At 41.6% G+C, this 13413-nt stretch overlaps 1 protein-coding gene across 2 annotated transcripts in view; it reads right to left on the reverse strand.

Moving 5' to 3' along the window:
- The window catches only part of fez1 (fasciculation and elongation protein zeta 1 (zygin I)), a 28451-nt gene extending 16697 nt beyond the window's left edge, over positions 1–11754 (reverse strand). Inside the window, exons 1-3 of one of the 2 annotated variants that reach the window (XM_030746599.1) lie at positions 11645–11754; positions 11436–11511; positions 8624–8988 (exon numbers count right to left, since the gene is read on the reverse strand). In XM_030746599.1, the coding sequence (XP_030602459.1) occupies positions 8624–8958 (335 nt within the window). In that variant the 5' untranslated portion in view covers positions 8959–8988; positions 11436–11511; positions 11645–11754. Of the gene's footprint in view, positions 1–8623; positions 8989–11435 lie in introns of both variants that reach the window. The other variant, XM_030746601.1, reaches the window with a different exon arrangement.
- Positions 11755–13413: the final 1659 nt, after the last annotated feature.

The raw sequence follows: 13413 nt of genomic DNA on the forward strand, positions 1-13413 counted from the left end.
TCACCAACTTTCCCCCGCTTACAGTGCTGTCCTGAGCTCCCTTCCCAGACGTCTCAACCCCCATTCACACCTTTGTTCCAGTGACCTCAATAGGCCACAGGAAACAATGGAGCGGAGTCCTAAGTTGGTTTCAACTGAAACCACTGATTAAATATGACCCACGCCCCCTTCACACCTGGGCACATGTGTTCAGCACATGATCAATAGAGGGTCATAACCACCTCCAGGGGACTACGCCCACAGGGGTTTAAATACCTGGGTCTCTCCACCATTTGGTTGAGAACTGAAGAAGCCTTTCGGATGAGAGGTGAAACGTCTTCAAGAAACAAAAAGAAGTCCAGTCGCCTTTTTCAAGCTCCAGAGACTACTATGACCTGGATAACTGAGAATCTACACAGACATATTGCCTTGCACTTTGGGAGGAACACCCTTCAATTGGTGCGGGAGTATGAAAGGGACTCAAGAAAGCTAGCGGACTACAGGAACCACCTTCGTTTCAACTTGAGATGCAGACAGTCCAGACTGGTTCCCAAGAGTTTGCACCTTGGGTCCACAGTAAAAGGACATAGAGCTGACCAAATTCTATGGAGAGCACAGAACCACCTTTTAAGTGAAAGGATAAGACAGGTCCATTTCACCATAGATGCACTCCAGAACAAAATCCACCAGACTCAGCAGAAACTCTCATCACTCTTACCTCACTCCATCGCAGAAGAAGTTTCTACATTTGTGGACAAAGCCCAGCTCGCACAACACATCAAAGGCAAGGAAAGACAACTACGTAAATTTCAAACTCTGCAAACCAAGGCATACCATTCATCTGTTAACAAACAGGACGACACGATAAGCAATGGAAACCAAGGAAAGTGGGTGAAGAACCTATCAGACAGGGTCCTCACCAAACCAGAAGAAAATGTGCTAGCCAAAGGACTCAACTTTGCCATAGCCCCACAACAGCTTCCTATAGTAGACCTCATCACAGCAACAGAAACCGCTATAAGAAATAACAAACTTTCTCATCCTGTAGCAGAACAGATCAGGATGAAAGTTTCAGCCACTCTCGCCAGTGCAAGACTTCCTCCATCCAACCTCACCATTCAGGAGAAGAAGGCCATCACAGCCCTAAGCAAGGATCAAAACATCACCATACTGCCAGCCGACAAGGGGAGGTGCACGGTTGTGCTGAATTCATCGGATTACCACAACAAAATTACTACACTCCTCAGTGACAACAATACTTATGAGGTCTTGAGACGTGATCCCACAAGCAACTACAAGAAAAAAGTTGTTTGCTGCCTGCAACAACTTGAAAAGGAAAAAGCCATTGACCGCCCCACTTACTACCGCCTGTACCCTGGAGAAGCCACTCCATGCATTTATGGACTCCCAAAGATCCACAAAGAAGGAGTCCCACTTCGACCCATTATCAGCAGTATAAACTCGGTCACCTACAACATTTCCAAACACCTCGCCACCATCTTATCACCGCTTGTTGGCATCACACCCCACCACATTGAAAACTCTACAGATTTTACTAACAAGGTCCAGAATCTTGTACTGGATCCAGATGAAACCATGGTGTCCTTTGATGTGGTTTCACTTTTCACTTGCATACCTACAACTGAGGCAGTGGAGACCGTCAGAAGACGACTACAGGAAGACGATTCCCTACTGAACAGAACCAGCTTCACCCCAGATCAGATTTGTGCACTTTTAGATCTCTGCCTTACCACAACATATTTTAAATACAATGATGGATTCTACAGACAGAAGCATGGATGTGCCATGGGCTCCCCAGTGTCTCCCATTGTAGCCAACCTTTACATGGAGGAAGTGGAAAGTAAAGCTCTTGGTTCTTTCAAAGGGATGGCACCTAGCCACTGGTACAGATATGTAGATGACACCTGGGTCAAAATCAAAACCCAAGAAGTAGAAGCCTTCACTCGTCACATTAACTCAGTGGATAAATACATACGTTTTACCAGGGAGGACACCAGAGATAACAAGTTACCATTCCTGGACTGTGCGGTGCTTATCGAGGAAGATGGAAGCCTCAACATTGAAGTTTACCGGAAGCCCACACACACAGACCAGTATCTCCTCTTTGACTCCCACCACCCTCTGGAACACAAACTTGGGGTGATCAGGACCCTACAACACCGTGCGGAAAGTGTTCCCTCTAAGGCAGAAGGGAAGCATAAGGAACACACACACATTAAGAAAGCCCTCAAAACATGCGGTTACCCCAACTGGGCCTTCATCAAATCAGCTAAGATGCACAGGAATGAAGGCCAAACACAAACTACAGAGAATGGGAAGGACAAGAGGAACAACATTGTCATCCCATATGTGTCAGGCTTGTCAGAGAAACTCAGAAGAATTTTCTCCAAGCATGACATCCCAGTATACTTCAAACCAAGTCACACCCTAAGACAAAAACTGGTTCATCCCAAGGACAAACCCGCCAAACACAAGATCAGCGATGTAGTGTATGCTGTTCAGTGCAGTGAAGAGTGCTCGGACCTCTACATTGGTGAAACCAAACAGCCTCTTCACAAACGAATGGCACAACATAGAAGAGCCACTTCGACAGGACAAGATTCAGCAGTACATCTGCATCTGAAGAAAAAAGGGCACTCTTTTGAGGATGCCAATGTTCACATTTTGGACAGGGAAAACAGATGGTTTGAAAGAGGAGTGAAAGAAGCCATCTATGTCCACTGTGAACAACCATCATTGAACAGAGGAGGTGGATTACGTCACCAACTTTCCCCCGCTTACAGTGCTGTCCTGAGCTCCCTTCCCAGACGTCTCAACCCCCATTCACACCTTTGTTCCAGTGACCTCAATAGGCCACAGGAAACAATGGAGCGGAGTCCTAAGTTGGTTTCAACTGAAACCACTGATTAAATATGACCCACGCCCCCTTCACACCTGGGCACATGTGTTCAGCACATGATCAATAGAGGGTCATAACCACCTCCAGGGGACTACGCCCACAGGGGTTTAAATACCTGGGTCTCTCCACCATTTGGTTGAGAACTGAAGAAGCCTTTCGGATGAGAGGTGAAACGTCTTCAAGAAACAAAAAGAAGTCCAGTCGCCTTTTTCAAGCTCCAGAGACTACTATGACCTGGATAACTGAGAATCTACACAGACATAATATATATATATATCACAAAGAAATAACAATATTGCATCCTCAACTGCACTAAAGAGTAAAACTGCTAAATGTGGATTATTAAAACATTAGATCTTCCTCTTCTAAGTCCCCATTATTAAATTATTTAATAATTATCTAATAATATTGATTTATTCTGCTTTCATCTCTGTTCTTGTCCTGTTGGACCTCAGTGCAGCTTTGATACTGTTGACCATAACATTTTATTACAGAGATTAGAGCATACTATAGGTATTAAAGGTACTGCACTGCAGTGGTTTGAATCATATTTATCTAATAGACTCCAATTTGTTCATGTAAATGGGGAGTCTTCTTCACACACTAAGGTTAATTATGGAGTTCCACAGGGTTCTGTGCTAGGACCAATTCTATTTACATTATACATGCTTCCCTTAGGCAGTATTATTAGAAAGTATTGCATCAATTTTCATTGTTATGCAGATGATACTCAGCTTTACCTATCAATGAAGCCAGATGACACACATCAATTAGTTAAACTGCAGGAATGTCTTAAAGACATTAAGGCCTGGATGACCTCTAATTTCCTGCTTCTAAATTCAGATCAAACTGAAGTTCTTGTACTGAGCCCTAGAAATCTTAGAAACATGGTGTCAAAGCAGATACTTACTCTGGATGGCATTACTTTGGCCTCCAGTAACACTGTGAGAAATCTTGGAGTCATTTTTGACCAGGATATGTCCTTCAATGCACATATTAAACAAATATGCAGGACCGCTTTTTTGCATTTGCGCAATATTTCTAAAATTAGAAACATCCTTTCTCAGAGTGATGCTGAAAAGCTCATTCATGCATTTATTACTTCTAGGCTGGACTATTGTAATTCATTATTATCAGGCTGTCCTAAAAGCTCCCTGAAAAGCCTTCAGCTGATCCAAAATGCTGCAGCTAGAATACTGACAGGGACTAGAAAGAGAGAGCAGATTTCTCCCATATTGGCTTCTCTTCATTGGCTCCCTGTTAAATCTAGAATAGAATTTAAAATCATTCTCCTCATATACAAGGTCTTGAATAATCAGGCCCCATCTTATCTCAAAGACCTCATAGTCCCATATCACCCCAACAGAGCACTTCACTCTCAGACTGCTGGCTTACTTGTGGTTCCTAGGATACTTAAGAGTAGAATGGGAGGCAGAGCCTTCAGCTTTCAGGCCCATCTTCTGTGGAACCAGCTCCCAGCTTGGATTCAGGAGACAGACACCCTCTCTATTTTTAAGATTAGGATTAAAACTTTCCTTTATGATCAAGCTTATAGTTAGGGCTGGATCAGGTGACCCTGAACCCTCCCTTAGTTATGCTGCTATAGGCCTAGGTTGCTGGGGGGGGGTTCCCATAATGCACTGTTTCTTTTCATTCAGCTTATTTACTTTGTTTATACTCCACTCTGTATTTAATCATTAATTGTTATTAATCTCTGGTTCTCTTCCACAGCATGTCTTTTCTTTCCCCTCAGCCCAGATGGTCACAGCAGATGACCCCCCCCCCCTCCCTGAGCCTGGTTCTGATGGAGGTTTCTTCCTGTTAAAAGGGAGTTTTTCCTTCTCACTGTCGCCAAGTGCTGCTCATAGGGGGTCGTTTTGATACAAAGCGCCTTGAGGCGACTGTTTGTTGTGATCTGGCACTATATGAATAAAATTGAATTGAATTGAATTGAAAGGCATTTGACTGCATCCTTCAGGGTATTTTTATGGGGGAATGCTGCGAGAGTATGGGGTGTACAGCCCATTGTTAAGGCCCATTTATTCCCTGTACAACCGCAGCGAGAACTTGGTCCGTATTGCCGGCAATAAGTTGGACTCATTTCCTGTGGGTGTTGGACTTTGTCAGGGCTGCCCTGTGTCACAGGTTCTCTTCATAATTTGTATGTATGTATGTATGTATTAACTATGGATGGATGGATGGATGAAAGGGTGGGTGGATGGATTACACAGAAGTGGAGCATACATTTCATTACAGTAGAAGTCTTTGAGAAAATTATGTAACTAAGTTCAAGTAAGCGATTTCCTCTGCTGTTATCATCTTCAGTATCTTGTGCCAACACACATTGTGTCTGTAAGTCCGTAAGTTCCCTGTAATTATGTGTAATTATACGTATTTTATAGGGATGTACCCTGTAAGCAAATTTAGGTTCTGCTTAATTTCTGGGTAATTTACCCGAAAAACCATCAATATTAATTTAGATTAAAAAAAAATAAAAACAATGTTACCCAATGTTAAATCGTAAGCATGCTGTACTTTTCTGGGTGCAGGCCATTCTGGACTTTTAGATGTGTTTAAATTATATTTTATGTCTTTCATACAGTATTTATCATGTTGTGGTGCATGACAGATGTGCTACTATTACTATTACTATTACTATTACTATTTTTATTTTACCAATGTGATAAGGACTAATCTGCCTTTTAAACATACTTAAAAATATAAATGCGGTATTAATTTGCAGGCCTATGTGATTTCATAATGATGAAGTAAAGTTCTTTTTCTTTTGCCTTCAGTTCAAACTGTCAAAATGAATGTAACACAGAAATTACGCAGAATTTAAATTTTGTTACAGGTTACGTCCCTGTAAAATACCTCTAAGTTGTCATGCTTTCAAGGCCAAACGGATCAGTGCACTAATTTCACAATGACACTTGGATTAAAAATGCTGAAGTTAGCATGAACATGAATGTATTTCCCCTATGCTGGCATTGTTACACTGACTTCCTCAGCTGTATAGGATCAATTTTAAAATGCACCTCCAGTGCACCTCTGAATCACCTCTAAAGCTCAGGAAGCAACACAAGTCTGTTTATTCTGTTTAGAAACTGTGCTGTGAAAATGTGTGTTTTTACATGTGCCAAGGGCAGTGCTGGTAAGCAGATTTCCTGTTAGTCTGGCTATCTGGCTGCTAGCTATAGCTTTACACAATACTTCAAATGATACCACTCTATTCATGTAATGCTGTCCCCACAGTGTATTTTCCTATAAATTAAAGTAAGGAATTCAAATGAAGTAAACCTAACATAACCAGTGCCAACCACATCAAAAACCAGAGCAGCACATAAACAGCACATGCTGCATGCGTAACACATGGTTGGTCATCTGGCCCACAGGGAGTGGAACACCATGTTACAAAGCTGTCCCGTTGTGTTTGCTGGCCTGCAGCCACACAAGAGGAATCATGCTGTTTAATATTCTACTTCAGCTTGTCGGACTCGCTCATAGCTGCATTTCAGATCAGGCAACGCCAAGGATTACTCCATAATGTGACAGAGTGTTTTTAACCAAGCTGCAGATTTAGACTGGTGATTAATTCTGTTGGTCTGTGAGCTTCTTTGCTCCTGTATGACATAACAAAATACAAACCTTCCAGTTTCATTAATGGCAGTACCGTCTGTTCGAGGGACAAAACCTTGTGAGGAACTTGGAACAGTTGGTATGTCTGACTGAATGTATTTATACTGGTTTCCTTATTTGTGACACTACAGATCAGTATATCAGGCAACCCACTGCTTTGTGTTTTGTGCTCTGTATTCAGTTATTCATCAATGAAAGTAATTTTTATTATTATATATTTTTTTTCACCAGAAATTAATCACTGTTCAAAGTCACATAATCCTTTCCAAAAACTCTGCTGTCACACCTACAGTCAGGCTATATTTAGCACGATTCAGAGAACGCCTCCAAAGCTGCTAGCAAGAGGAGGAGGCTCTGGCAGTCAGCTGGAGGAGAGGTAGAGACTAGGACAGAGCCAAAGCCAACTGAGGCGTACAACACTGCACACTGAATAATTCAGCATGCAGCCTGACATGGTGGAGCAGGGGAGGGTGGGGTCACGCTGCTGATTGACTGCATGTTTGGGGATGTTGTGGTCTGTGTGTGGAAATGTTTTGGCTTTTGTTGCAGGCTGCCAAGCCGTTGTTTCAGCCTCCAGTGTGTGTTGTGAATGGCAAGAATGGCAGCATAATGAGCATGTTGCTAAGTAGTTAATATGAAGGGCTGGAAGAATTGGTTCGTTTTTACGATGCCTGCCGATAATCTGCCTCCTGTATTTCTTTAGGAGGCTGAGCCATGTTTCTGAAAAATGTGAAATTCTTTCAGATACTTTCTGTGTCAATAAAGCTGTACCATATATTGACCTTCCAGCTTCCAGAAGAACTTCCAGCAGAGATCCTGCAGGTCCACCACATTCAATTTAAGACTTTTTTTTAAGTCTGTCTTAAAGACATAGAATGTAGATTAATAAATACCATCTGAAGTAAAGAAAGTCCAAATAGAAAACCAGCTGAGACAAAATACAAATCTACTACAATATTATATTTATTTTAATGATTCCTAATTTTAATAGTAAATGACAAATCTAACACCTAAAAACATCAGGCAGGACAGAATATTTAAGACTTTCACAAAGATTCAGAGAAATTTTACTAATTACATTTAAAGCTTACTTAATACGTTAAAAGGCCATTTTTAAAACTGGATTCAGGGCTTTTTAAGCATTTTCAGATGTCGTGTCCTCAGCTGCAGATCCCCTCTCCAATAACTAATAATCTAATAAAGTCTCTGTCTATAACTTGCTTAACCCTCTGGAGTCTTGGCCCCAGTTTTATTTTAGATGGATCTCTTTTTGGACAAATTCAGTTCCATAAGATGCAATTCAATTTTATTTTATTTATATAGCGCCAAATCACAACAAACAGTCGTCTCAAGGCGCTTTGTATTGTAGGTAAAGACCCGACAATAATACAGAGAAACCCAACAGTCAAAACGACCCCCTATGAGCAGCACTTGGTGTCAGTGGGAAGGATTTATTTAAGACCCCATGTGATTGCTTATGTGAAAAAATGATTTTAAATTCTATTCTAGATTTAACAGGGAGCCAATGAAGAGAAGCCAATATGGGAGAAATCTGCTCTCTCTTTCTAGTCCCTGTCAGTACTCTAGCTGCAGCATTTTGGATCAGCTGAAGGCTTTTCAGACTTCTCATACAAGCAAGCAACTCAGCATAACCCGTGCTATTTGAACACATACTATCAGAAAAAAGTACACGATTACTTTAGGAGTAAAACAGCTCGTTACTGGGTGGCCCTCTAAAATGACCACAATCATAATGAGAAGACCGTCTCCACTAGTTTTTAAAGGCAGTTCAGATGGTTAGGAATTGGTGGTCCAAGTTAACCCCACACAGTTCATTCTAGTTCACAGAGTTTCCAACCACAGCTGGGAACATTGCAGGTTTGAAAACAGTATTTATTGGATTTTAGTGGTTTTACTGTTCTGAATGTTCTTATGGTTTGTGCAGCAGCCCCCCCCCCCCCCCTCCCCCGATAACTGAATCCAGGGAGATAAAGAAAGAAAGAACCTTGAAAAGATACAATAAGAGGTGACTATTATTTAAGCCTAAAAGCCTAAAGGATTCCAATAAGCACATCAGTCACTTACTCTTCATCTTGCAGTCGCTCCTCATCCTCCTGGTTGTGTGACTGGTTGCGTATAGGTGCCAGGCCCTCCGTCTTGGTGTTGTAATTGTGGAAGCACACGTTGAGCTTCTCATCAAACTCGTTCACTAGGTCCTCCATTGACTTGAAGCTCATCATCTCAGAGAAGTTTTCCAGTTCGGAGAAGTCCTCACGGGTGATGGAGGCCAGGGGGACAGTGGTGGTGGTGGTAGTGGTGGAGTAGGAGGAGTGGTTGACAAGGCTTTGGTCCATCTCATCCATCCTACAGGGCCGGAGGTCCTCAAACTCCTCATCTAAGCACACAAGAGGGGCTTCCATAGTGTCCCCTGTTGAGTTAATGTGTGAGTCCTGCAAACAGAGTCATACAGCGTTTAATGAACCCAGTTTGCTCATTTTTGAAGGAGTTTTAAATTCAGGACATTTTAAGTGTGGGCATCAGTCTCTTAATGAGCCAAGGCCACAAAGCTCAAAAGGCTTTCACGATTTTGATCAGTCCCCATCTGCCTGATTATGCAGTACCCCAGAAGGATTTATGTGGCCTAGCCTAAATCATGCCTGTCTGTCCTCATGTGGAATGGCACCAGCATGTCTAGACAAAGAGGAGATAGAGGTGGATGTGCCAGAAGGGGACCAGGTCCCGGGGGGAACCAAACCAGTTCTCTTTAATGGTCAACCACAGTTAATTGAGTTCACCAACAGGGATTTAATTGATGAGGTGTTCAAGATTCTGGGATGTGAAATTATAGAACCATTTATCAAAATAAATTACAAAGCAGCTTTGTTTGATATATATTTAATAATTCTAATGATGCTTTAAGAACTAAGAGCTTGCAGTAGCAAACATAAACGCATATACTATAATAATATACTATAACATCCACATAATACTGTAAATTGTTTCATCTCATTCTGTTGTCTTAGCCTCATTATTTCATTATTTTATATAGTGTGTACTAAAAGGGAGAAAACCATGAGAGCTGCATTATTGTTGTTTTTCTTAATTAGGATGTTCCCTGTCTATTATGGTTTTCCCCTCAAATTAATGGTTTAATAAGTGTTCCAGAGTTAGTGTTTAATGCCAAACTGAATCTCAAAAACAAAACGCATTTCAACACTTCAGTTAACTTGACTCGAGAGTAAAATCAGTGTACACTGATCATTAGGGGTTATTAGAGGGAATTAAAACGAACTGTTAAAAAAATTAGTTAAAAATACACTTCAGAAAAAAAATGTCTAAAACAACATCATGTCCCTACAAAACTAACTAATGTAAAAATGTTGGGGGAAAAAATTACTTTGGGCAAATTTGTCAAAGTAAAACGACATGCTGATGGTCATTTTTAATTGACTGTTATGGTAGTATCTGTAGTTTAAGTTTCATAAAACCTTAGCGAGTGAAGGGTGCTGACCTGCAAAATCATCCCAGCACTCGTTCTTGGGAGGACAGTTGCTGCAATACGTCTTTTCTGAGAAGTTGTGCTTTGCTCAGGCGGCCTGGCGCACTGTCAGACAGTAGTGAGGACTAATTTTGCTCCTTTGTGCTTTGCTGGACTGGCGTAAATGGATGAGTACAGAGAAGTCCATTTAAAAACAAGCTTGTGCGAGCCTCTTAATTCTCATCACTGCACTCAGCAAAGTGCTGCGGCCGGATATCGCCTTTCAGAATCTCTCCTTTGCTTTCTTACTCTCCTCACTGTGCAGCTCTTATTTTGTTTAATTCTTGTTTCAATCCACACAGAAGCCGAGGATCCCCCCCCCACCACCACCACAGACACACACACAATCCAACTCTTCAGCCCCTGTCTTATGTGACAGTGACTGACAACTTGTGTCCATCAATAGGCCCAGTTAAGTTGATTTGTTCTCCCAAATAAGGAACACAGACATGGAAATTAGTGGCTGACTCAAACCTTGCCATGGGGACTCTGTAGGAAGAATTGATGCACTGCTGCTTGAAAATTTGGCAGCCTGAGACCAAAAATTGCAAATTAAATTTCTTAAGAGCACATTCCCATCATGCTGTACGCTTTCTGCTTACTGCTGGGTCAGTTTAATCAGCTGCACATGGAATATTTTCTTAAGGTCTGAGGTATGAATTCACAGCATCCTCGACAGTGGAGATGGTGTAGAGATGGAGCTGTCACAGATGTGCAGGTATGTGTGTGTTGCGGTGTGTATCTGTGTGTCAGCTTTTTTTGTATGTGACCTTCACAGAGAGTGGTAGTGGTCTCAGGTGTGCCTGTTTGCATGCAGGTATGGACTGTGCCAATTGCAGATATTCATATCAAACAACAGCTCTCTCACTGAGTTTTTATTTTTTTCTTTTTTTGTCAAAAGAACCTTTTTTACTCCTAATGTTTTTCTTTATTCTTTTAAACATTTTTAAATAATGCCACATTTGATGCTATTAAAATCAATAGGCTGTTGTGTATTAAGAACATGGAATGAAATGGTTGCTCACATCTTACAAAATAAGCCTCATTCTCACAAAGCATTTATTTAATCCTGTAAAAAAAGTCAGATCAATGCATTTTATCCCACATAAATAGACCTGGAAAGGATTCCTTTTCAAATCAGTATTGATTGCCGTGACAGAAATGGAAATCAAGCAAGTGCATGTCATCAGCTCATCAGAGGGAGGAAAAAAAAAAAGAGGGAATGGGGGAGGGAGAGGAGAGAGGAAACCATGGTTACAAGGCAAGGATGGAGGCAAGATGCACACAGGGGTCTGGAATAACTGGAAGTACTGGAAGAACGGACGGCAGGATTAGAGTGCAGACAAGAAGACAGATTACCTGCAGTCAGAGGAGCCGTTTCTTGTTCTGGCTTGGTGTGTAGGCAGGATCTTCTCAGAGGAGAACTGGCACCTCCCTTCACAGCAAAACCCAGTGATGAGCAGCAGTAGTCACATTCATTCCGGGGTAAAAAGACAGAGAGAGAGGAGAAATCAGTGAGGTAAAGATGGCAGTGTGGTGTGAGCTTTGGTCTGTATCCCTTCCCTCACCCGTTAGCCCACAGCCACCCTTATCTGTCCTCCTACAGCCCGTTGTTTTCCAATCAATAGGCAGCCAGCCCAGCTCGCTCGGAGCCTGCGCACTGCCAGGCCCTGTGACGATATCAGCCCTCCCCACCCTCCCCACACTTTCTTCCCTCACTGTCCTCTCTTTCTCTCTTTGTCCCAGCCCCTTCCTGCCCTCCCTGCCTGCCAGCATTAATTCCCTAATATTCATGAAGAGGGAAGGAGGGGAGGAAAGGGGTTTTGGTAGGAGATGGAGTTAGTAGCAAGGTAGCCCACTGTGTACTTACAGTGTGAGCAGCTTTTCTTTTGTTGTCTGCTTTATCATCCTGCCCTGGACCTGAAACACTCATAGGAAAATGTGTTTTTTGAGCCTGTAAATAAAAGAAAAAAATCTTGAGGCGAGCTCTGAGTTGGACAAACTTAATAAAGACATGTACGGCTTTATTTTCAAACAACTGATGGTGGAAATGTAAAAGAAAATACAAAAACAGACACACTGAGCCATACGCTGCATATAAGCCAGTAACTCTTAAGTTTACTCATTTATATTCTCCCTGCTGAGTCAACATACGCACACACATTATATATATATAAAATATTTTTTTTTTCAATATATATATATATATTTAGTTTTAAATTTGTTAATTTCCCCGTAATTAATGAATCGAAATTAACGCGTTAAAGTCCCATATAAATATATATATATATATATATATATATATATATATACACACACAAGCAAGTTCTCTTTTGTCTTTGAACTGTTCCAGAATTCAGAGTCACAGTGGAGTTTTTTTTTGTCAAACTTATCTGTTTTAAGATGAGCTGAGCTGGGAAGCTCTGGAAGAACTGCAGCTCACAACTTCCCTGGTTTTGAGACTTTTTAGATACAACCCCAATTCCAAAGAAGTTGGGATACTGCATAAAATACATTAAAAACAACATGTAATGATTTGCAAGTCTCATAAACCCATATTTTATTCACATTAGAGCACAAAAACATACTGAATGTTTAAACTGAGAAATTTTAGTATTTCATGAACAAGATTACCTCATTTTGAATGTAAAAAACGAACGGGGCAACAAAAGGCTGTAAAAGTAAGTGGCACTAATAAGAAAAGGGTGGAAGAGCATTTTGCAATTAATTAGATTAACTGGGAACAGGTCAGTAAAATCATCTCAGAAGTAAAGATGGGGAGAGGCTCAACAATCTGTATTTCATCATTTACAGTGCATGTACATGATATCATCATATGATGATAACAGCACAAAAAGTTTTGAATTAATTCTGATAAAACTTTGTAGCATTGTAGAGTGGGGTCATCTTAAAAATCCATTAAAATTTGGCATCCACAAGGTCTTCAAGGTCAACTTAATGATTTATTGTTCGAAAATGGACAAAAAGCCTTAAAACTTAGAACAGAACATTTAGGAATCTCCCGCTGAATCGCCACCTTATCGTGGTGGAAGAGTTTGTGTGTCCCATTGATCCCAGGAGCTATGTTGTCTGTGGGCTTGTCCCCCTGTTAGGGTCTCCCATGGTAAATTGGTCCTGGGTGAGGGGCCAGACAAAGAGTGATTCCAACAACCCCTATGGAAGACACATCAAGGGAACTGTTTACCTACCCAGGATAGGGTTACCTGGGCCCCACCCTGGAGCCAGGTCTGGGGAGGGAGATCAAGGAAGAGCATCTGGTGGCTGGGGATTACCCGAAAAGGAGACATAGGCCCACCTTCCTGTGGGCCCACAACCC

This window comes from Archocentrus centrarchus, chromosome 14, assembly GCF_007364275.1.
Source record: "Archocentrus centrarchus isolate MPI-CPG fArcCen1 chromosome 14, fArcCen1, whole genome shotgun sequence".
In the NCBI taxonomy this organism is placed as follows: domain Eukaryota; kingdom Metazoa; phylum Chordata; class Actinopteri; order Cichliformes; family Cichlidae; genus Archocentrus; species Archocentrus centrarchus.